Source organism: Bombus impatiens, unplaced genomic scaffold (assembly GCF_000188095.3).
Source record: "Bombus impatiens unplaced genomic scaffold, BIMP_2.2 scf_0377, whole genome shotgun sequence".
Taxonomy (NCBI): Eukaryota; Metazoa; Arthropoda; class Insecta; order Hymenoptera; family Apidae; genus Bombus; species Bombus impatiens.
The window spans coordinates 1,981,850-2,003,967 of NT_176796.1; the positions used below are offsets into that span (position 1 = coordinate 1,981,850).

Here is a 22,118-nt window from a genome sequence, read left to right on the forward strand (position 1 = left end):
GTAAAAATTTCTTTCCATTCCTCTACCAAAGCCTATAATTAATAATAATTAATTCATATTTATCAACATATAATAACAACAACGATAACAAACTTCATTTGATAACCTACTTTAGTTTATGTCACCTTTAAATCAAGATTGTCTACTTTTTTTATATTTCTTACAATTGCGGTTACCGTCACTGTATTTTTAATTTCAAATAAACCGCGTTACATGGTGCAGATATCATCCACAAATGCGTTTTATCGTAATGAAAATTTCGAACATATCAAATTAAGGTCTATGATAGTAACGTGAAAATTAGTTATCTAATTTCACTCTTTATTGAAATGTGAAAGAGAAGAGGAAAGTGTTTCGTTCTCCTAAAGCGGTTCAAATGAAAATAAAATTATACAGGGTTTTGGGAGGCAAGTTACGTTCCTGAATAATATGGTACGTTGTGTCGACAATCGGGTAGGGGGGGGGACTACTTTCCGTTGAGGAGGTGAGCGTGCGTGTGCGTCTCGCGGTCGAGACCTCGCGAGAGAAAATGAAATCTGAAATGGTTACTACCGCGCTATGACCCTAAAAAGCAAATGTTTCTCTTTCTCTGTGAGTGAATAATAAACGATTGATCAGGCGAAATGGAGGGCAGCGTAACGAAGAACGAGACTGCAATAGCACCAGGTAAAGAATGGGAGCGATAAGCGCCCTTACTATCCGCAACGAAGCGAGGCGTGCGGTTCATTCCTAAACAGCGTTCTTTCTTACAGAGCTGTACTTCCTAATTGCTAAATTCTTAGCGGCGGGACCTTGTCGCGAAGCCGCAGACGTAAGTATTATTGAATTAAAATCCATGAAATTTCGTTGTAACATATTATGATGAACAACGTACGTTCTAGGTGTTGAAGCGTGAATTGGAGCGAGCTAAGGTAAGACGATTGGTCTGAGTTGACGTTTTGCCGGGGTGACACTATACATACCCATCGGCTCCACATGGTTTGCACGTGGTTTCTGCTTGTCAAAACATTAGAATTTCAAGGTCGGCGACCTTGACGTTCGACAAATTGGCACAATTTTATCTCGAGTGTGATCGATCGATCGATCGACTTATTTTTATGATTTTTTTATTTTTTTATAGGTTTTGCCGCAAAGACTAGATTGGGGAGGGCATGTACATAATCAAACCTTTGAAGAGTTGGTAAGTAAGATTAATATTTCAGGAAGGAATTTTATTTTGTGTATAATAATTCATCATATATGATGAAATAAATAGGTTATTTTTCGAAATAACATTATGATAAATTTTTGTTACGTCGTAAGCTAGTCAAATGCCAATGTATCAAGTACCCCTAATAGGGTGCTACCCCTTTTCTGTCCCACTCCTCAACCCTTCTTCCTCCTCCACTTCTCTGATCCTATGTTGCTGTTGCACAAGATTCTCCCACCATATTGCTTTCAACCAATAAGCATTAACTTCCGGCCATCTTGCATGCACTGATCAATGAATATATCTCATGCTCAGACCTTATTTATAGAAACTAGTATCGTGTGACGAGTCGGCTATTCGGATTGGTTGCGTTTGCTTGTTTGTCTTCTGATTGGTTACAAATAGGAACTACTTTAGATTACTTAAAATTCAATTAACAGTGCGAACTAGTTTTATTGCAAAACGTAATTATCATCTTTCTCTTCGTATATATAATATATGTGATCCAAATATTTGGATATCCTAAAATACATATAATGATTGCATTATATTGTATGATCGTATATATTTGTAATGATATTGTATTATAAAATAGAATATGAAAAGATAGTTATAAAGACATTCTAATGTTTTAGGAAAAGAAATATTCTCATATTGGATCAAATCATTTATTACAAATATGTGCCAGAATTGGACCAGTATTGGAAAAAGAGGTACCGCCATGCATACCAGGAGCGATATCCCTTCTAGGAGCTGGCAGACAATCTTTGTTACGTACACACGAAGGTAAAGTAAAAGATATAAATATGTTTAAGTAATTATTGAAATTATTTGACTTTTGGCATGAATATCTTAAATTTGTTGTAGATGTCCAACGTCAAGTGCATGGCATTATTTCATATTCTGGCAGACTAGGTGGAAAACCATTTTTAGCTTCACCTTATAGTTTATCAGTGCCTAATATAGGTAAATAAAATATTTATTTGTTTAGATTTGGTACATAAATATTGCTAATATCAACCATTTTTTCAGTACATAAAGCATTTTATTGTTATGTTACTTCTTTTTTATATAGTACATGTACTTCAGGGAAGGGAGAATTCAGGGCCTCTAGGTCGACGAGAGGCAATACCAACAAAGTTTTACAATAAAATGCAGTTGTATAGACACACATTAGGACATTTATCTGCAGTATATTGTGTTCTTTTTGATCGCACTGGGAAATATATAATAACTGGTGCAGATGATTTACTTGTTAAAGTATGGAGTTCTATTGATGGGCGATTATTAGCAACTTTTCGAGGAGCATCTGCTGAAATTATGGATATTGCAGTAAATTTTGATAACACTTTACTTGCTGCTGGTAGCCTAGATCGAATATTAAGAGTTTGGTGTTTTCAAACAATGTCTCCTGTAAGTTGATTAGAATGTTAATTAATGTTATTATAAAGACTGATTTTGTTAAATTCATTTTTATTACTTTTTATCAGGTTGCAGTTCTATCTGGACACTCTGGTATGATTACATCTGTAAATTTTTGTCCTATATCTTGTAATGGCGTATATTATTTAGTTTCTACAAGTACAGATGGATCTGTTGCTTTCTGGACTCATACAAAGAAAGGCAATGAAAGAGCAGTTTTTCAGTAAGTTTCAATAATATTTATATCCCGTACATAATGAAAAATAACATTATATCTTTTTTTTTTAGGCCAAAACCAATTCAATACCATGAAAAAATGCGGCCTGGTCAAGCACAAATGATATGTGCGTCATTTAGTCCTGGTGGTGCATTTATGGCTGCTGGTTCTGCAGATCATCATGTTAGAGTGTATGCAATGTTAGGAGATGATGGTCCATGTAGAGTTTTAGAGGTGGAAGCACATTCTGATACAGTTGATAGTATTCAATGGGCACATAATGGTTTAAAATTTATTTCGGGTTCTAAAGATGGTACTGCAAATGTTTGGCATTTTGAACAACAACAATGGATATACAAACGTTTGTTGATGACTACAAAACTTCCTGGGTAATTAAAGTATTATGAATATTTTTTATGAATATTTTTCTATATAATATTAATGACTAAATATTATTTTGTTCTTATAATTTCTAGAGAATCAGAAACAGAAGATGATTCTAACAAAAAGGCTAAGGTGACTATGGTTAGTTGGGATGTAAGTGATGAGTGGGTTATTACAGCTGTAAATGATAGTTGTCTTAAAGTATGGAATGCAAAATCAGGTGAACTGGTGAAAATTTTACGTGGACATAAAGATGAAGTTTTTGTGTTAGAATCTCATCCCATAGATCCCCGTGTTATATTAAGTGCTGGACATGACGGGCAACTTATAATTTGGGATGTTCTGAACACAGAACCGATAGCATGCTTTCAAAATTTTATTGAAGGGCAAGGTAATGGTGCTGTTTTTGATGCAAAGTGGTCTCCAGATGGAACAATGTTAGCAGCAACAGATTCTCATGGACATCTTTTAATATATGGGTTTGGATCTGGTGTGGAAAAACTTAAAATAGTAAGTACATTTGTTTTTATATAATTGTTATATCTATTAACACATTAGAAATGTATATTCTCTATTTTATATTTCTATAGGTACCCAAAGAATTATTTTTCCATACGGATTATAGACCCTTAATACGAGATGCAAATAATTATGTTTTGGATGAACAAACGCAAACTGCACCTCATTTAATGCCTCCACCATTTTTAGTAGATGTCGATGGAAATCCTTATCCTCCAGCTCTGCAAAGATTGGTTCCTGGGAGAGAAAACTGTAGAGGAGAACAATTAGTACCAAATATTGCAGTAGGTGCTGGAGGTACATAAATTATTTTATTTCTGTTCAGGTGTATAGTAGGTCGGTGGTAGGTAGGATAGTGCTGCTCCTGGCGTATAGGTCGCTGTGAGGTACTGTTGCTGGATTGCTTTCTCAGTTAGGATTTGTGGAGAAAAAATGGACTACGTGTGCTGGGATTTGAACCTGGTCTGGAACGTTCGTAACCAACGGCGCTAACCACTGCTCTACCGCCGTTCGGGTCTTAGTTTGCTGCCGAGTGCCGCTACAATACCCCCTTACCAGTGATAACGTACGACTTCGCTCGTCGTTTTTTCCGTGTGCAGTTGCGAGAGTTCGGCATCTGCGGATTTGTCGTTTCGATGCAGAGTACAGCGTCGGTCGCTTGTTGTCAAACCCGTGCAGATGTTGCGCGAAGTCTTCGATGTGGCGGTGAATACCTGTCGGTACGGTGCGTGCGTTTCAGCGTACGGTCGCCGCGGGGTCGTCGTAGGCCTCCGTTTCCACACTCTTAAATTCGCGGTGATCGAAGTCTTGGCAGCGCTATCACGGTCGTCACCACTTTTCACTGTAGATCATCACATCGGGGTCACCAATTTGAGGTGGGTGTAGGTAGTGATGATAGTGCTGTTTCTGACGTATAGGTCGCAGTGTTTTCAGTTAGGAATCGTGGAGAAAAAATCGGACTACGTGTTCCGGGATTTGAACCTGGTTTGGAACCTTTGTAACCAATGCCACTAACCACTGCTCTACCGTCGTCTGGGTCTTAGTTTCCTGTCGAGTGCCGCTACACTGTTTATTATTGTTTATTTTATGTATAATCTGATATTTCCTGAAGCTTTAAAAGATATATATCTTATTTTATAGGGATGCAAGAAGTTATAGAAGGACTTCCAGCTCAAGAACCACGGTCCAATATTGATCAGTTAATTGAAGCGCTTGCACAAAGACAAAATATTAATGCTGATGCAGAAAATGCAGCTGATGAAAGAGAAGAAAATGCAGCAGAGCAACCAGTTCGTCAAATGGCTAGTCCGCGAGGAAGCAGGTCTGGTTTAAGAAGAGTTGGAGATGTTGAAGGTGTACGACAAAGTAGTGGTAATTGGCAAAGAGATAATACTACACCTTGGAATAAGCCTATTCTTGCTCGACCCATGAATCCAGCTATTAGAGAAACACAATTTAAAACTTTGTATGTTTTGTATTATAAATTACTTCCTTCTTCACGAATATATCTATAAGTAGTTTAAATTCATAAATAAGGATATAATGTTTATAGACATGCAACAGCAGAAATGGAACTCGAAAATTTGAAACGCGAAATGAGAAAAAGACCACAACCAGTATCGAATACTGCCAATACCGAAGGTAATATAGGTAGTCGAATAGCAAATCGAAAACGCAATAGAACTACTAGACATGGATATAGAACTAGAGCTATGCGTAGTGAAGAACAAGAAGATGATGAGTTCGAGGTATTTTTTATACAATTTTAATTCAAATTAATAATTTGTATATACTTAATAATTCGTAAATCTTTACAGAATCCCGATAATGCGGCAACAACAGGAAGTTCAGCCAGTAGTAATAGTAATGATTCTACTGCTCATGAAGAAGATTTGTGTTCTGATAGTTCCACATCAGAGTCTAGTACTGAATATTCAGATTGGATTGCAGATCATGGTTTAAATTTAGAACCACCAAAGCGAAGTAAACGCAAACCTGTAAAAAAACGATCTCTTACACCACCAAGTGATATGGACAGAAGACGTAATAGACGTCCTAGAAAAAAGGTAGGTAAAAACGTTCTTTGTAAATAAATTTATTATTTTTTCTCTTTCGAAATTTTCTTTTTATTTAAAGGATATTCCATTGTCTACTGGCATTGATGATATCCCAGAAGTTTTTAGACCTTCAGAATGGCTTACCGAAATAATACCAAGGAAAGCTCCATATTATCCTCAAATGGGTGATGAAATAGTATATTTTCGACAAGGTCACCAATTCTACTTAGACGCTGTTAGGAATAAAAAAGTATATGAACTTGGTCCACGATGTGAACCATGGAATAAAGTCAATATAAGAGTAAGATTTTTTTCTCTCAATTTACTTTGTGAACATTAGTATTAGTTACTTAGAAAAACATTCGATATTCTGCAGGCACAGGAATTTGTAAAAGTAGTAGGTATAAAGTATGAAATACGTCCACCTCGACTATGCTGTTTAAAGTTGGCGTTAATGGATGAATATGGAAAATTAACAGGAGAAAATTTTACTATTAAATATCACGATATGGCTGATGTGTTAGATTTTTTAGTTTTACGTCAAACATTTGACACAGCTTTGGCACGTAGTTGGTCTGAAGGAGACCGATTTCGTTGCATGATTGATGACGGATGGTGGATGGGTCAAATACAATCAATGGAACCTTTAGACGAAGATTTTCCAGAATCGTTTTTCATGTGTTTCCGTGTCAGATGGGATAATGGCGAATATGAGAGAATGAGTCCTTGGGATCTTGAACCAATTGATGAAAATAGTATGTGTGTGTTCAAATGTTTTAACAATTAAAAATTTTTTGGAGAATATTGGAAAAAGTAACTGGTAAACTTTGGAAAAATATAAAATCTTAATTTATTCACAGTGTGAATATAAGCATTCATTTTATCGATATTAATACCTTGTATAATGTGTTATGTATTACAGGACTTCCGGTAGTACTTGGAGGTGCAGTTCCTGTGCTTCAAGAAGAGATACGTACAATACTATATCAGCCTCATGCAGAGGAATGGCCAATGGGAGATAGAGAAGCAACATGCCGCAGAATTATACGTGGACTAGATCAAGTGATGAGCCTTGCAATTGCAGAACCTTTTATGGCGCCTGTTGATCTCAATGCATATCCTTCATATGCATTTGTTGTGGAATATCCTATTGATTTAACAACCATAAAAGCTCGTTTTGAAAACCATTTTTATCGAAGAATAACATCCGCACAGTTTGATGTCAGATACTTAGCAACAAATGCAGAACAATTTAATGAACCACATAGCCAAATAGTAAAGCATGCAAGAATAGTTACTGACCTATGTCTACGTATTATAAAGTAAGGTCTAGTTTATTTATTCACAAAATTTAATACCATTTACATATCTTTTTTATTTTATTTTGACTTTATCAAGATATAATTAATAAAAATATATTATTTTCCATTTATACAGAGAAACTACAGAATTAGATGTACCGGCTGTTTATCACCAATTGGTTGACACATACCATTCTTCTGAATCGGAAGTTGATGTAGAAGATGCAAAGGATAGACCTTCAACTAGCACTCAGAGAGCAACCTCGAGCAGAAATTTACGTTCACAAGAAGCATCAGCTGATTGGAAAGTAGCATGTCGTCAATTATTAGAAACGTTATGGCAATGTGAAGATTCTATTCCTTTCAGGTAAAATAAATTAATATTAATATATTGATATGCATAATATACATATGCGAGACGGATATCTTTCGTAATAATTTTTATTTGATTTTTTATAGAGAACCAGTTGATAGATTAGAGCACCCAGATTATCATCAAATTATAGATACACCAATGGATTTACGTACGGTAAAAGAGGATTTATTAGGAGGAAATTATGAAACCCCTATAGAATTTGCCAAAGATATGCGGTTAATATTTACAAATAGTAGAAATTATAATACTAACAAACGATCAAGGGTATGCCATACTTATTATTATGTGAAGAATATTACAAGTATTGTACAAGATAATGGTACAATCTTTATTCTAGATATATTCAATGACAATAAGATTATCAGCCATGTTTGAAGAGCATATGGGAAGAATTATTTCAAACTGGAAATCTGCAAGAAGACGCAATAATAATGCAAAAAATACAAAAGGGAAAGCTAAAAGGGGCAAAGTTCGGTTAACAAATGGCACTGGTATGCTTTCATTATATCAGTTAAAAATATTTGATAAAATAAATTAGATAAATTTAGAATAAATTTTAAACAATTGATATGATATGTAGCACCTTCAAAATCAAAATCTGCTTGTTCGGATGATGATGATGAGATAAATAGTGAGGATGATGATTTAGATGAAGTGGAAAAGAATAATTCTAACATGTGTGCACCAGGTATATATATATATTGTTTTTGTAGTATACACATACACATATATAAATATATAGAATGTTATCAGAGAGCAGAGTGAAAACATGTGAATAGATATTAATAACTTGACATTATATGATAATAATAAGAATAAAATAATGATAATAAAATTATAATAAATATATTATAAAATAATAAAGATTAGTCACATAGCTATGTAAAAAGGAAAAGAAAACATTGATTAACATTTTTTTATTTTATAGGGCCATCACGTATGACAAATGGACATACGAAACGTTCTGCTACTGCAACGCGACCTACACTAAAACTTCGGATATCTAGATCTGCAGTACCTAAAAAACCAAAAGAAAGTGGAAGCGAAGCCAGTGACTCAGAAGCTTCCACAGAAAGTGAAAGTAGTGGTAGTGTACCTGTAAGAAGGACACGAGCTAGAAAAACGGTACCCAGTGTTAGTGCTGATAGTGATTCTGGGGAAGTATATACACCCAGTGGACGTGGAAAACAAACTCGGAAAAATCGTGCGAAAAATACCAGAAATAGTAAACAAGTAAAGTCAAAGTCAAAGCTAAACTTTTACGAAAACTCAAAGAATGATAAGTATGAGGATGATGAAGCATTTTCTGCAAATGAATTGTCAGATGAAGAAAGCGAAGAGGAAGTTATTAATAGAAGTAGAACGAGATCACGAAAATTAGCATCTACGCCCGAACATAATGAAAGTTTGAAGAATACGACAAAAAGTGGAAGAAATAATATTGAAAGTCAGAGTGAGGAAGAAGAGGAAGAGGAAGAAGAGGATGAAGAAGAAGAAGAAGAAGAAGAAGAAGAAGAAGAACAGTCCCAAAATGAAATTAATAATCAGGATTCAGATAGTGAAGAATCAGAAAAAGGTTTTGTATCATCAAGATCTCAAAGAAGAATTCGTGGAACAAGAGAAATACAAAATCAAGAAACTGTACAAAATTCAAGAAGAACTGGAAAACGACCTCGCTATAATGAAGAAAGTGATGAGAGCAATACAATGCCAGTTAGAAATCGACGTAAAATTAAGCGTCGATATTATGCAGAAGAAAGTGATGAAAGTCCTGAACCTGAAAATGTACCACGTATTAGTATAAGTAGCAGAGGGCGTGTGCGCAAAATGACAGAACGTGCACGGGCTTTTTTGTTAGATTCACCCTAACAGCATCTTTCATACTAGTAATAAAAGTGTAAATTATGATTTTTCAAGTAATTCCTACAAATGTTTAAGAATAATGTAAAAATTTAAAATGTTATTTGATAATGTTTATTCTGAAACACTCGACTGTATAAACACTTGGCTGTATCCATATTATAGCATAACACTAAACTTGTGTATGCCAGGATATATTGTCTGAAAAGTTTAAGGTAAGATTATAGATAGGCTGTACGTATAAACACTTGAGATTGTCATAGCAATTCATCATAAACACTGCTACAAAGTACTTCCATTATTATGAAACACATTGGTAATGTTATTTTTTCATGTTTAAATATGTAATCAATTAGCAGTGCATAAGACAGATTTAATAGCAAGCGGAAACAGTGTAATCATTCTATAATATTCGTCTGTTTGATCAACATACTTTTTATACATTTTTCCAAATTTTATGATATTACTGGTTATTTGAATATAAAATATTTATTGTAGTTTTAACTTACGCATCATTCCCAATACCTAGAATGGAATAACAATTAAGTCGTTATACAATTATTTTTGCAATTGTTATTGATAATATGTTGTTTAAAAATATTAATGGAAGAGTATTCTTTACAAATCCTGAATTTACATACAATAATGACAGCAAAAAATAGAATGTATGATAATGTTTATATTATATTATTGAAAATATGTTATTGTACCTGGAATAATATAAAAAAAATACCCATCTTGTTCGGGGAACATAACTTTAAGCTTAGCTCAATAATTTCAACTTCTGCTTTTTTGAGAAAAGTCAATTGACAAATGAAAAACTACTTTCATGCTAAGATCTTAAACAGTCAGAAAAAGGCACTATCTTCTACATGCAATTGATAAAAATAATCTGTATCAGTGTTTATGTTTATATTTGATTACACAAATGAAATTATATTGTAAATCTTTTTAATAACACTGACATTTACTTAATGAATTTAGTATTTGCATATTTGTACATTTTTCTAATAAGATAATTTTTCCTCTAATATGTCCTAAGACAAAATAAAATTGGTTTCAGATCGAAAATTGTTTTCAGATTGAACATATATGTGGAATACTATTTTTTTATTGTGTGCATACTTTTAATATTCATAAATTAAATCAAGTGTTTGTACATTGAAGAAAGAATTGTACTTACCATCCATACTGTGTAAATTACATTAAATGAGGCAGTGCCTTTACATATATGATTATTTATTTAAAGAACATAGATAAAATTCTTTTGTTGTTTAAAAGAATAATCACACAAAAATTAAATACCTTTCAATTTCATTAATTTAATAACGGCACTGTTTTCGCTTTTTGCAACTATACTTAAAATATATTATTTGTAAATATAAATACACATTGTAAAATGATTGCAATTTTTTTTAAAGTTATGTAAAACAAATGTGTGCTTTACATGATCTGTAGTATGAAGTAGAAAGTTTTTACATGTAATTTGTATGTCCATTAGAAAATTAAGAACCAATGCTCGTGCGATTTTAGGAATTTTTCATATATAGAAATAGACATTTTTCAGATTTATATAGCATAAAAGTTATTTCACTTACTATACAATAGGATACAAGTTTTTCAAGGCAGTTATGCAACCGGCAAACTAACATAGTATAAGAATATGTGCACAAATATTGGAAGTCTTGACTGTCTCGGGCCATTGTGATATTAGCTTAAGAATATTAAACATAAAATGATATAAATAATAATAATTAGAAATATAACGGATATTTTTTTAATAACGCCTTGAAGAGAAGGAGTCATATCATGTGGACTCAAGAAGTCAAATATCTGGTTATATTATAATTTAACACCAATCTTAACTTTGATCATTTAATTACATTACTATTAACGTGTTTCGTATCTTAATCTTCAGAATTAATATAATTTCGTGTACATAAATATTGTTAAATAACAAAACTTAACACAGAAATTTTCGATTTATGTAAAATTTAAAACTTTAGTTGTGAAATCAATGTACTCTGTTGCATACTTAGTTTATCGAAACCCACCGTCACCAATAAAAAAATATTAAATTGTTTCATATTTGTTCCTTATTTATTTAAAAACCTGTTTTTTAAATCCTAATTTCATTAATTACAAAATTGAACATAAACCTTTATTTTGACGCCAGATGGCAGTTTTGGTTATGCTTCTTTTGGTTAAATTGGTAATTTTCTAAATTTTATATAGAAAAATTAATGTTATTTTTTAATATTATTGCAATATGTTGTAACAAAAAAATGTTTTCTTAATTTATAAAAAATTATATCCAAATGTTATAATTTCTGAAAAATATTTCACCAATAATGTAATGTAATATAATAAATTAATATAATTACTATATTATTAAAAATGTTATGAATAGAAACTTTTTTCAGATAAAATGATTATGGAATATAATACGATATAAAGTAATAAAAATTGTATAAATATTTTAATAACGAATTATGTTTGTTATGCTTCCATTTAGGAAAAAAGATATAATGTTGGATGCCCTGACAATATCATCAGAATATCTTCCGGTAAGAGGTCGCATACTTCTCAATGTTCGTGAATCCTTTTCCGGTAGACTAACAAAATGACTGGCTTCAGTAATAAGGTATGTATGTTTTATTTAATGTTTTAAGTCCTTAAGAGTAGTTTAAGCTACACAATATATTTCTTTTAATCTGTACACTATACACAGAAATTAAGAAATACTTTTCCCCCACTCAATATTACTTTTTCTAGAAATATATTCTTTGTATCCTTTTCTGAATTCATGTACACGTGTTTTCTTGCAATATCATTTGCTATATTTCCTCAAACAATGATGCAAGTTCTTTATGTGATTATTTTTCGGTATGAAAATAGTACATGCATACATTAATTATACGGTATCTTAGAAATAATTATTTTATTTTTAAAGCTGTCAATTGACACGTGTTATTTGTTATTGGTAATCGTACATATATTTATGCAATTCAAATCTTTGGTAAAACCAAAAATTCATTGTTGTAAATATTTATTTTATATAACGCTTCAATATGGAACAAAAAAGGTATTAATTGTCGTAATTATGTTTTCAGCCAATCTTAATTGATGGTCGTGGCCATTTACTTGGTCGTTTGGCAGCTATTATTGCCAAAACGATCCTACAGGGCAATAGAGTAATTGTTGTTCGCAGCGAACAACTCAACATTTCTGGTAATTTCTTCAGGTTAGTAATATTATAATTATGTATTCGTGATTATATATATATTCTTTTCTTTAAGTATTTTCACATATAATTATTCTAATGTGTTTCATATAACTTTTTATTTTAGGAATAAGCTGAAATTTATGTCGTTTTTACGTAAAAGATGTAATGTAAATCCAGCTCGTGGACCCTTTCATTTCCGTGCTCCTAGTAAAATACTTTGGAAAACAGTTCGTGGTATGTTGAAATATTACTTATTTACATGGAATTTTATACTTTATATTAATCGATGATTATGTATATATTACCTACATTATTTGATAGTATCATGAAAAAAACATTTATATGAGATTATTAATTTATAAACAATTAAACAACCTTGCATATGTTTTACAGTATACTGTATAAATAAAAATATCATTGAATTTATAGGAATGATCCCACATAAAACACAAAGGGGGAAGGATGCTCTCAGAAGGTTAAAGGTTTATGAAGGTTGTCCACCACCATATGACCGCAGAAAACGTGTTGTTGTACCAGGTGCCATGAGAGTTATGTGTCTTAAACCTGGTAGGAAGGTAAGATAGAACATGAACTTAAAAATATATTTATTATATTTAGTAAATTATTTAATTATTTACAATGATGGTATGGTAATTTGCGCCTGAGTATAATTGCTTTTATACTTCGTGATGTCACATTTAACTGAGTAAATAATAAAAAAAATGTATATAAATATATTCCATCTAAAAAACATGATACTAATACAATGTTATTTTTTAGTACTGCCATGTAGGTAGATTGTCTCATGAAGTTGGATGGAAATATAAGGCTGTTGTACGTACATTGGAAAATAAGAGACGTGTCAGATCAATTGTTGAAGTTCAAAAGAGAGATAAGCTTAAGGTATATCTAAAAACATTACTAATATAAATGATATCAAGAACTATTTCTTATACGCTTCTTTTCTTATTTCAGAAACTTACCAAACAAGCGGGGCAAACAGTTGCAAAGGCTACCGCACCGTATACAGCAATCATTAATAATTTTGGATACAATTAATACAAAAAATGTAAAAATAATAAAGCTCCATAAACATTTTACATTGAGTTATTATTGTATTTTACACTATCATGATTATATATCCCTATATATATTTTTAGGTATATAAAAAGATGCAAATTCTAATAATATAGATTTCTTAAGATATAAGATTTATTCATAAACATATTTACATAATATACGTGAGAGAAACAAGATAAATTAATTAGCTTTCTATACTATCTACTGTAAAAACAACAGTTCCTGCTTTATCATTATCTTCATCATCATACACTTCATTTTCTTCGTCTTCTGAAATAGAAGGATTGGATTCTTTTTCATCTTGTAGGCGATAAGTACCTACATTTTCAGGTGGAGGACCAATGTTATGTAAACCGAATTGATCAGCTAATCTTTCAGCTGCGTGTTTAGCTTGAATCTCCTAAGTATTACAATTTTTATTATAATTTATCTGTAATATATATTTTTCACAAATATTTGAAATATAAAAATTAGTTACTTGAAGTTTTTTAGTTTGTTCCTTTTGTAACTGGAGAGATTCAGTTAAATTGATGACTTTTACAGCACCATGAACTATAAGAGGTGGGGTTGCTGCTGTAACTTCCCAATGTTTATTCTGTTTTCTCAGTTTTTCTTTTTCTGGATCATGTACATCAGACTTGGTTGTTCTATATGGTTTGAATGGTTCTCTCTTTTTATCATTGTCTTCTTGAGGTTGTTCTACTTTATTAACAATATATGTAATGTGCTCAGGAGTTTTTGTCTTAAAAGATTCTATTTCTGCCAAATCTTCTGGCTTAATTAAACTTTCCTCTGGTGGAAGATGCATAATCTTTTTTTTGTGAACTCCACATCCTGTAGGCTAATAATAGCAAATAATAAACATTGAAATACAAAATTGATATATAATACTAATCTACATATATATATATATATATGTTTCATAAGGCATATAGTCTACAATCTAATACAAATAACTTACTTGAGCTAATATTTTTAAGGGGTCTTCTTCATCATCGCTATCAAGTTCAACAATTTTGACAGTATCTTTGGTTTCACTATATTTGCCTGTCCATTCTAATTTATTTATAGCAGCTTTTCCTTCAGATGCTAAGTTTAATCTTGACAAAAGATTAGCTGCCTGCTCAACTTCATTTTTATGTTCTAGTTCTTTTAATATCTTATCACGAAAAGATTTGATCTTTTCTCCTTTGTCTGGCAGCTTTAATACAAATGTTCTAAAAGAGAAATATTTATATTTTGTCAAAAAGTAGTTTAATAAAGAGTATAGTTTATATCTTAGACCTTACCTACTTATTACTAAGAATTTTATTTTGTCTTTCTAATAATTCCTCTAATTCAAACTTTTGTTTATTTCTTAAATCCTCTATGTACCCTTGACTTTCTTTCTTGGGAGGAGGTGGTAAATCACCTGGTACTTTATTAATTACTTTTTTCTGATACATTCCTCTTTATTTATCCAAATTATAAAATTTGAAATAGTTAGGAGTTATTTTATTAATATTTATAGGAATAATATTTTTAGAATGACGGAAATTCTTTAAAAAAATTAATGTTATGTGTTTTTAAATTATTATTTAAATCAATAATTACAAATCAGTTATTACGCATTTAATTATGACGTTATGTATAGTGACGTATATAAACTGAATCAAATTGCATTACTTTTCACTGAACAGAAGATTGCAATAGACAATATATCTATTGAATACGAGATATCGAGATCTGCAAGACTATCGATATTGCACGACATGTTAAACGAAGATTTCAATTCCAACCTCAATGGAACTTAACTAAAAGATTTAAATAAAATGTTACATTTATTATACCATGTTGAATCTGTATTTTCAAGTGACGAATAAAGTTATCATCTTCTGTATAATATAGAGAGAATATTGAAGTGCTAAATATTTTATTTCAAGATAAACTACAAAATAATTTTTGTATAAAGTAACAAAAGTGACGTAAAGTTGTAATGATTAAAAGCAAGTTCGCGAAGCAACTGCCAATCTTTAGAAATGAATTGCAATGGGGGGTCGTCTTTGGGTGGTGAATGTAGATCAAATACATTTATGGATATTAAGCCAATTGTTACATGTAAGTTTATTAATCAAAAATATTAATATATTTAACCTCTGTATGGTGACACTATTGTTAAGTATTGTTATTTGCGCTCTTGATGAACTGTCAATTTATATGACATTTCCTTTTCTTTTTTTAATTAATATTGTTCATGATATGGTATACATGTCTAAAGCTGTATAGTTTATAATAATAATTTTTAAGCTATAATTAGGACTTTTTAAATAATTAGGATTTGTCATTGATGAACATATGTTATTTTAAATAGGTTAACTCTCTTTTTATAATAATTTCTTTTTCATGTACAATATTTTATTTCTGGTTAATTGTTATCAAATATATTACACGTTTTTTACTTTAATTATAACACATCTAAGAAAGAGCACATATAAGAGTTATTTTTGTTTGTGTTACTTTAATGTATTTTAATGATTTCTTCAATATAGATGCAGGAGATGAGAAATTATTTTCTACATTGGAAAACAGTTTATTCCAAGCCATATCTGCTGATACAGTGGAATGGCGTAGATCATTTAGTAGACCAATTAAACAAGTCAAACTTGGAGCAACATTTTTGCCATTTTCTAAGGATATTTTGCCAACTGAGAAAGATTGGCATTTGATAAAGCAGCCAATATTTCATATTTATTGGACTGAATGTTCTGTAAGTAAATTAATATTATAATTATTTAAATATCTCATGAGTAAAATTTGTTATACTTATATATTTGTTTTATACTTTTCTGATTATGTATATTGAGATTACAGGATGTAGATACTTATAAAACAAGTATTAGAGAAGACATAGATAACTGGTTAAAAACATTAACACAATATCACATTCAGGATTGGATGATTGTTATAGTAGAAACTTATGACATAAAAAAAACTAACAAGTTATTACCTAGGACAACAGTTTTAGACAAAATTCGCAGTGATTTTGCTGCTAAGCATGGTGATAGGTGAAGTAATAATTAATCAATGAATGTTTGATAAATATATTTTTACATGTGATTTCTTTATTATATCTTATATTTAATGTATTATATAGATGTTGTGCTGTAATAAATCCAATAAAATCAGAAATGCGCTCAGCTGAATCATGGAGAAGTTTAGTTAGCCGTATACGTTATTTAATGCTTGCTGCATATGATAAAAGACTATCTCATTTTGAAGATATTATTAGAGAACAAAGAGAAAATAGAAATCACCCAAACTGGAATTTCTGTCACTATTTCTTACTGCAGGTAAACTGATTGTTGATTGAAATTAATTACTATTTTTGGGCTTTAATCCTGTATATATATTAATTCTCCTTTTCAGGAAGAACTTGCATTTGTTTTACAAATGTTAGGATTATATGATGAAGCATTAGTACAGTATGATGAATTGGATGCTCTTTTTACACAATTTGTGCTTAATTCTAATGTAGGAGGTATGATATTCTCATTTTCTTTCTATTATCTATTTTTTCAGATTATAACATTAATTTGTTATTTAAAAATTTATAGATACACCAATTTGGTTAAATTTATTTCAAACCCCCTTAAATAACTGGGGTGGTGTTAATTTAAGTAATGGTACAAATCATCATTTAAGGAACCTTCTGGCTGAATGTAAAGCATCACTATTAGATCTTAGAAGTTATTTATTCAGTAGACAATGTGCCATGTTACTATCACTTAACAAACTATGGGAGGTTAGTATATATTAAGACTGATTTTATTCATAGATTTAATTCCATTATGAATATAAACATACAACGATATTTTAATTTAGGTTGCGCAAAGGTGCTTATCATTTGTTCATAATACATTAAGTGAATTACGTATATTAGAAGTTCAGCGACCTGAAGGATCCATTGAATGTTGGTCTTTTCTTTGTGCGTTAGAAGTGCTTCAAGCTTGTCAATTATCATCATATAATATTGATAACAATCAGCAACTGGACCTTTGTTCCTTACATACTGCGAGTTTATGGGCTCTTGCTAGGGATAAAGTAAGTTACTAGACATATTAATAGAAATTATGTAATAATATTATTTATAGTATTAAGATAGTTAAATCTTTATTCTAATTTATTTTAGTTGGGAAATTTAGGAAAATTATGTGGTTTAATGCCTGGAAGTGAGCCATCTAGTGAACAACTACATACAGTTGTTTACCTAATAGCTGGTATGGGAGATTCTGAACCACAGATAGAAGGGAAATTAACACCTACCGATAAATTAAAAGAAGCACTTTCGTCTAAAGAGGCATTCAAGAAGCAATATCTTGAACATGCAGAATTAGCTATGGGTACTTATAAACATGTAGGCCGGATTCGATCAGCCAGATTAATCGGAAAAGAGTTAGCACAATTTTATAGCGAGCTTGGCGAGAATCAAAAAGCTGTTGCATTTTTATCGGATGCCTTAAAAACGTACACTGATGAAGGCTGGAGGCACTTAGCAGCACAAACTCAACTCGAATTGGCACAGTGCTACAAAAGAATGGATGATGTTGAAAAATATACAAAAATATGTGCTGCTATTGCCAGTTTGGATGTATTACATATTACTGTTCGTAATACTTATTTTGAAGAAATGTTCGGGTATATGAAAATGATCTCATCACCACAACCCTTACTTGTAGAACTCGGATGTGCTTTTGTAGTACTCAGTATGGAAGTTAAAGTGATGGATAAAGTAGTGCAAGACTGCGTGGTCAATATCGAAATATATATACAAAGTTTGTTTCCTAGAGAAGTAAAATGTACTAAAGCGTCTATATCTGTTGAAGAAGTTCAAAAACCTCTATTACCTAATAAAAAAAAGGGTTCGAAGTTACCACCTGAACCATCAATTCCATTATTATCGAAATGTACTCTAGAAGATATGAGACCATTTGATCCAAGTTTGCTTCAATTACAAGTATATTCATATTTAGATTATAAAGAAGATAAAAGCCTCGGATCAGCTAGTGTCTTACACAGAAACACTAAGCCTATTGTAAGACGTTCTGATAGTACAAAACATAGGAAACCATCAGTAAATGCAAAAGGTGATTTTAGTAAAGCGCTATCATGTAATGATTTTATTGTGAAACCAGGTATGAACATGGTTACATTAACTAGGCGTATAGATCAGCCTGGTTTTTATAAAGTTGGTCAAATATCATTAGTGATTGAGGAAAAATTGGAATTTTTATCACCTATTTTAAATCCTCGGTTATGTTATGAAGTAGCTAAGACTCAGCCTACAATTTCTATGAAATATAGTAGAGACTTATTGGCAGGCCTTATTCAAGGCATAGAATTAGTTATTATGAGCGGAAGTATAAAAATAACAAATGAAATGAAACTTAAATTACGTACGTCTAGGGGATTGATAATACAAGTCGATGGTTCACAAGAAACAATGTCTAAAGAACTAGAAATATCACTGCCATTTTGTGAACCATTTCAAACAATATGGTTAAAGTTTAAAGTTCTAGCAGAATTACCACCAAAGAAAGATTCTTTATCAATGGAACATAAAGTATGTTTTCATATATTTTAAAAATCAAAATAATATGTATAAAAAAAGAAATATGTAATTTAAAAAAAATTAATATTGTAAATTTTTATAGCTGAATATCCAATGTCCATGGGGTTTGGAGGAAAGCATACCTTTACATTTTGGTCCACCACTCATGTCAAATATGAAACTCCATACTGCAAAAGAAAGGAAATTTCTTCAAATAATTGTAACAGGATTAACAAATCAACTTCTACAACTAATTGAGCCAGAATTAACAACAGCAACATCAATAGATGTTAACTTTAAAAGCTTAAATCCTATTGCTGGTCAGAGATTAGTAATAGGTAATGGAATAAATGTATCATTTATGTGGGAACTTGAAATTGGTAAAGATGAAAAGTCTTTGATGCCAATAAAGACTGATTTTCGTGTAAAATATATACCAATTAATGATACTGAAGATTTGAACGATTTAAACAGCAATGAGGATCCTCTGCAAATTCATAATTTACAAAGAATGGAAAAAGCATGCAGTCTTTATAGATGCAATTTTGATATTACAGATTATGTGGTAAGAATATAATTATTTCTTTGGCTCTTTTTTCTTAATAAGTATGAGTTGTACTTATGTAATAATTTTATAATAATGAAATGTAAACTATAAAATTTATTTTTAAAATATTTCAAAGAGGTGAGTTTCTATTTATAATATCATTTTCCAGACTTTATTTACAGTGTCTTCAAAAGTTGAAGCAGCTGGAAATGGAGGTGAATTTTGTCGTGCTGGTAGCATGTGCCATCTTTATCTCACAGTAACACGTATGTTACCTAGTCCAAATCCAAATCCTTCACCACAATTAATGTATGAAGTTCTTGCTGATCAAGCCATGTGGGCTGTATGTGGTCGTACTGCTGGTATTGTGTCTTTGGAAGTGTTAGAGAAACAAAGCGTCACATTGGACGTGATGCCATTAACTAGTGGTTATTTACCCCTACCCGTTGTTAGATTGTCTCGATATATTCCAGCACCAGAATCCAAAAGTGGTAGGTATCCCAATACTAAAAAATCTTAAAATATTAAAGATACATTTGCATAATTCGTTTTACATTTTCACAACTTCATATTATTAACACTTATTAACTTTTTAAAGATATGATTCGCAAAAGCGAAATAGCTTCTAGTTCAAGACTAGAACCATTTAGTCCAGGCCAAGTTTACAATGCTAGTAAAGCACAACAAGTTCATGTTCTACCAGCAGCACCATCAGAAGCAAATTGAATGCAGATATTGATATTAAAAATGTATAATACACCTATGGCATTATAAAATGCAAATTGTATGCACATTGATCAAGGCAATCTCTACGTTATTTGGTATATTTCTATGATACAGAGTACATAATATATATATATATATAATATATATATATATATTATAATATATATTTATATTATATATATATAATATTACTATTATTAATTTATCAATCATCACTATATTAATTTGTTTATATTTTTATATTTTTAGATTGAGATTTGAATTTTGGACAAATAAAATTTATATATATTGTTCGAAGTTACATGTTTATACGATATTTGTTCAAAAAACAAATTTCAATTTGCATTATTGTTTATTTTTATTGATAATAAGCAATTACAAGTTTAAGTTTTGCCATTATAAAAGCAAAGAAATAATATGACAATATTTAAGCAGTAGGTAAAACTCAGAAGTTTCATAGTTGAAAAATACTGCTACAATATAATGTTTTCTTTTGTGCAGTAATGTGATTTATATTCTAGTGAACTTATTGAACAATGTTCATTTTTTGATATTGTTGTATAGTCCACGTGTAAAATTCAATCAACACATTTTTCTGTTCAATTTAATTCAAGAGAAATAAGTTGTAAAAGTTTGTTACTTCTATTTTAATGTAACATACTTACAATTTTTCCATCATGTACCTATAATAGTATAGTTATATACCTTAAACTGTTTCCTATTTTCTAAATATTTAATTTTTTACATATGTTCTATATACTAGATTTACAATAAACCATTCGTGATAATTTCATTCGATTTTGGAGCTCTTACAAATTGTGTTATATTAGTTCTAGAGTGATTGAATATTCAGTTCTTTTGTTAAATATAATTCTGTAGAATTTGTACAAAAGTTTATCAAGAATATACTCGTAACATTGAATAAGCACTTGAAATTATACAGTTTGCATAATATAAACAATATAAAAATATCACAGGAAATAAGTAACATCTTAAGGGTAAAGATGTGTTCTGTAATAAATATTTGTGAAAAATGTAAGTATATGTAAGTATATACAAAGAACAAGATATATATATATATATCTTATAATAATATATCTTATAATTAATAATATATATATATATTATTTATATTACATTTACTTTTTAGCTTCATTATTCAAAATATGAATATTGCAAAAGGTATAATTATATTGCCATCTTAATTAGGATATCATCTTTTGATTTAATAAGATCATTAATGCTGTAAATAAGATAATTATTATAATACTCAATATGATATTTAGAAAATGTCAAAATTTGACATTTGTGAGATAAAATAATATTTTTCAGTATAATATAAAATGTATTTTAGAAAAATATAATGAATAAGTCTTTATTTCCACATTATTTATTAATTAATAGATAGGTAATGAAATATTATGAATGAATTACTAGACATATTTCTCAATGTATTTGCTATCTAAACAATTAAAAGAAATTATTTTTAATGCAAAATGTTAAATGTCATTTTGAAATGACAAAAAACGAATAAAAGATATGCATATATATATTTGAATATGTGTATACAAATATATTTGGATATGTTAAATAGTATACACATTGTTGTTCTGCATTTTAAGTTTAG

General features: G+C 30.4%; 4 protein-coding genes across 6 annotated transcripts; 3 read left to right on the forward strand and 1 right to left on the reverse strand.

Annotated features, from left to right (window-relative positions):
- The first annotated feature begins 202 nt into the window (after window positions 1-202).
- Window positions 203-11,413, forward strand: LOC100747210 (PH-interacting protein). Its single transcript, XM_003489828.4, has 22 exons — window positions 203-666; window positions 753-811; window positions 882-911; window positions 1,121-1,180; window positions 1,825-1,975; window positions 2,057-2,155; window positions 2,265-2,602; window positions 2,680-2,834; window positions 2,900-3,217; window positions 3,305-3,722; window positions 3,803-4,028; window positions 4,872-5,196; window positions 5,284-5,479; window positions 5,549-5,797; window positions 5,868-6,089; window positions 6,165-6,543; window positions 6,711-7,110; window positions 7,226-7,456; window positions 7,549-7,729; window positions 7,803-7,956; window positions 8,046-8,153; window positions 8,394-11,413. The coding sequence occupies exons 1-22, from the start codon at window positions 624-626 to the stop codon at window positions 9,332-9,334; spliced, it is 5,283 nt and encodes a 1,760-aa protein (XP_003489876.1). The 5' UTR covers window positions 203-623; the 3' UTR covers window positions 9,335-11,413.
- A 433-nt stretch (window positions 11,414-11,846) lies between these two features.
- Window positions 11,847-13,651, forward strand: LOC100747329 (60S ribosomal protein L13a). The gene is made up of 6 exons (XM_003489829.4): window positions 11,847-11,969; window positions 12,439-12,569; window positions 12,676-12,785; window positions 12,981-13,126; window positions 13,332-13,454; window positions 13,527-13,651. The coding sequence occupies exons 1-6, from the start codon at window positions 11,949-11,951 to the stop codon at window positions 13,608-13,610; spliced, it is 615 nt and encodes a 204-aa protein (XP_003489877.1). The 5' UTR covers window positions 11,847-11,948; the 3' UTR covers window positions 13,611-13,651.
- A 90-nt stretch (window positions 13,652-13,741) lies between these two features.
- On the reverse strand, window positions 13,742-15,305 carry LOC100747450 (DNA-directed RNA polymerase II subunit GRINL1A). Its single transcript, XM_003489830.4, has 4 exons — window positions 14,925-15,305; window positions 14,593-14,848; window positions 14,110-14,472; window positions 13,742-14,031 (listed from the first exon to the last, which is right to left on the reverse strand). Exons 1-4 carry the CDS (start codon window positions 15,074-15,076, stop codon window positions 13,816-13,818), a joined length of 987 nt encoding a protein of 328 aa, XP_003489878.1. The 5' UTR covers window positions 15,077-15,305; the 3' UTR covers window positions 13,742-13,815.
- Window positions 15,306-15,374: 69 nt separating this feature from the next.
- On the forward strand, window positions 15,375-20,656 carry LOC100747648 (trafficking protein particle complex subunit 10). Of its 3 annotated transcripts, none has more exons than XR_002946765.2 (11): window positions 15,375-15,728; window positions 16,160-16,377; window positions 16,482-16,675; window positions 16,765-16,960; window positions 17,037-17,148; window positions 17,225-17,412; window positions 17,493-17,711; window positions 17,800-19,230; window positions 19,322-19,783; window positions 19,948-20,256; window positions 20,364-20,443. XR_002946765.2 is itself a non-coding variant. In XM_003489831.4 (11 exons), the coding sequence occupies exons 1-11, from the start codon at window positions 15,650-15,652 to the stop codon at window positions 20,489-20,491; spliced, it is 3,549 nt and encodes a 1,182-aa protein (XP_003489879.1). In that variant the 5' UTR covers window positions 15,381-15,649; the 3' UTR covers window positions 20,492-20,656. The 3 variants fall into 3 exon arrangements, 2 of the variants coding, with proteins under 2 accessions (XP_003489879.1, XP_033176788.1); XM_003489831.4 differs by having other exon boundaries at window positions 15,381-15,728; window positions 19,935-20,256; window positions 20,364-20,656; XM_033320897.1 differs by lacking the exon at window positions 15,375-15,728 and having other exon boundaries at window positions 16,475-16,675; window positions 19,935-20,256; window positions 20,364-20,656.
- The last annotated feature ends 1,462 nt before the right edge of the window (window positions 20,657-22,118 follow it).

Excerpts from the sequence above, each read along its gene's own strand:
- LOC100747210 (XM_003489828.4), top strand. The coding sequence starts at position 624 with ATGGAGGGCAGCGTAACGAAGAACGAGACTGCAATAGCACCAG. Across the intron at positions 912-1,120 it reads GTGAATTGGAGCGAGCTAAG|GTTTTGCCGCAAAGACTAGA; the intron begins GTAAGACGATTG and ends ATTTTTTTATAG. Across the intron at positions 3,723-3,802 it reads GTGTGGAAAAACTTAAAATA|GTACCCAAAGAATTATTTTT; the intron begins GTAAGTACATTT and ends ATATTTCTATAG.
- LOC100747329 (XM_003489829.4), top strand. The coding sequence starts at position 11,949 with ATGACTGGCTTCAGTAATAAG. Across the intron at positions 11,970-12,438 it reads TGACTGGCTTCAGTAATAAG|CCAATCTTAATTGATGGTCG; the intron begins GTATGTATGTTT and ends TTATGTTTTCAG. Across the intron at positions 12,570-12,675 it reads ATTTCTGGTAATTTCTTCAG|GAATAAGCTGAAATTTATGT; the intron begins GTTAGTAATATT and ends TTTTTATTTTAG.
- LOC100747450 (XM_003489830.4), bottom strand. The coding sequence starts at position 15,076 with ATGTATCAGAAAAAAGTAATTAATAAAGTACCAGGTGATTTACCACCT. Across the intron at positions 14,849-14,924 it reads AATAAAATTCTTAGTAATAA|AACATTTGTATTAAAGCTGC; the intron begins GTAGGTAAGGTC and ends TTTCTCTTTTAG. Across the intron at positions 14,032-14,109 it reads AACAAACTAAAAAACTTCAA|GAGATTCAAGCTAAACACGC; the intron begins GTAACTAATTTT and ends TGTAATACTTAG.
- LOC100747648 (XM_003489831.4), top strand. The coding sequence starts at position 15,650 with ATGAATTGCAATGGGGGGTCGTCTTTGGGTGGTGAATGTAGATCAAAT. Across the intron at positions 17,413-17,492 it reads CACTTAACAAACTATGGGAG|GTTGCGCAAAGGTGCTTATC; the intron begins GTTAGTATATAT and ends ATTTTAATTTAG. Across the intron at positions 19,784-19,934 it reads TTGATATTACAGATTATGTG|ACTTTATTTACAGTGTCTTC; the intron begins GTAAGAATATAA and ends ATCATTTTCCAG.